The 1,626-nt window shown below is 38.9% G+C and overlaps 1 protein-coding gene across 1 annotated transcript; it reads left to right on the forward strand.

The window, feature by feature from the left end:
- The first annotated feature begins 447 nt into the window (after window positions 1-447).
- LOC146747478 (uncharacterized) lies at window positions 448-1,383 on the forward strand. The gene has a single exon (XM_085496666.1). The coding sequence runs from the start codon at window positions 448-450 to the stop codon at window positions 1,381-1,383; it is 936 nt and encodes a 311-aa protein (XP_085352792.1).
- The last annotated feature ends 243 nt before the right edge of the window (window positions 1,384-1,626 follow it).

Below are 1,626 nucleotides of genomic sequence, written 5' to 3' on the forward strand. Positions count from 1 at the left end.
GCAGATGCCTACGCACCTATAAAAACAGTGACTGGTCCTTGAGGAAGTCCACATGTGACTAAAACATGGCTTGGATGGGTGATATGGAACATGGTTCGTGTAATTAAATCAGACGAAATGCAAGATACATTTTCGGTTAACAGAGCTGAAGTTCTTGCAATAATAGAAATGGAAGAACTCAATCGTATGGTGAAGAGTTCCATCAATCTTGATTTCCCTGAGAGTTTAATTGATGATAAAAGAGAGTATTCTCAGGATGATAAGAAATTCATTGAGAAGGTAGATAACTCCCTCAAACATGTCAATGGTCATTACCAAATTGCCTTGCCATTCCGTGATGATGATGTGAAGTTACCCAATAACCAACATCTTGCTATGCAGAGATTCAAATTTCTTGAACGTAAAATGAGAAGAAATCAGAAATTTCATGCAGATTACACATAGTTCATGAGTGACATCATTAGTAAAGGTTATGCAGAAAAGGTTTCGGCTGAGACACTAAACAGAGATGATGGAAAGGTATGGTATATACCCCACCATGGTGTTTATCATCCTAAGAAACCAGATAAAATTAGAGTAGTTTTTGACTGTTCTGCTAAGTACCAGGGAATATCCTTGAATGACTTATTATTATCTGGGCCAGACTTAACGAACAAGCTTATGGGTGTGCTACTTAGATTCAGACAAGAACAAGTAGCCTTGATGGCAGATATTGAGGCTATGTTCCATCAGGTGAGAGTATCAGATGAAGATTGTGATTGTTTACGATTTTACTGGTGGCCAGATGGAAATCTTGATATGGAACCAGAAATCTACAAGATGGTGGTTCATTTATTTGGAGCAGTCTCTTCACCAAGCAGCTCAAATTCTGCATTACGTAAAACGGCAGAAGATTATAAACACATATTTGATTCCACAATTGCTGATACAGTTATACGTAATTTTTATGTTGATGACTGTCTGAAATCTGTAGACAGCACTGTAAATGCAATCATGTTAGCCAAGGGTCTGATAGATATATGTCGGAAGGGTGGGTTTCACCTAACTAAATCGGTCAGCAACAATCGTGCTGTTCTAGATACAATTCCACTGGAACAGCGAGCTAAGGAGATCAAAGATCTAAATTTGGATTATGACAAACTTCCAATTGAGCGTGCCCTAGGTGTATATTGGTCAATTGAATGTGATACTCTGGGATTCAAGATTGTCATACGAGACAGACCACCCACAAGAAGGGGAATTCTTTCTATCGTTAGTTCAGTTTATGATCCTCTTGGTCTTGCAGCACCATTTGTCCTGCCTGCTAAGATTCTTTTGCAAGATCTATGTCAGCAAGGACTTGAATGGGACCAGCAAATTGGACAAGCAGATCTACAAAAATGACAAACATGGTTAACTGATCTTCCATGTCTAGTGAACTTTTCAGTTCAAAGGTGCTACAAACCGACAGACTTCGGGAATGTATGCCGATATCAGATCCATAAATTTTCTGATGCCAGTGAGAATGGATATGGTTGCACCCTTAAAGAAGATAACCATCCCTCGTATGGAGCTCACTGCTGTAACTGTATCAGTACGAATTAATAAGATGATACAACGGGAGCTGGATTATAAGATCAATGATAC

This window comes from Saccoglossus kowalevskii, chromosome 3 (assembly GCF_978046115.1).
Source record: "Saccoglossus kowalevskii chromosome 3, keSacKowa6.1, whole genome shotgun sequence".
Taxonomy (NCBI): domain Eukaryota; kingdom Metazoa; phylum Hemichordata; class Enteropneusta; family Harrimaniidae; genus Saccoglossus; species Saccoglossus kowalevskii.

What these genes read in the sequence shown, in the direction of transcription:
- LOC146747478 (XM_085496666.1), top strand. Translation starts at nt 448, where the DNA reads ATGAGTGACATCATTAGTAAAGGTTATGCAGAAAAGGTTTCGGCTGAG.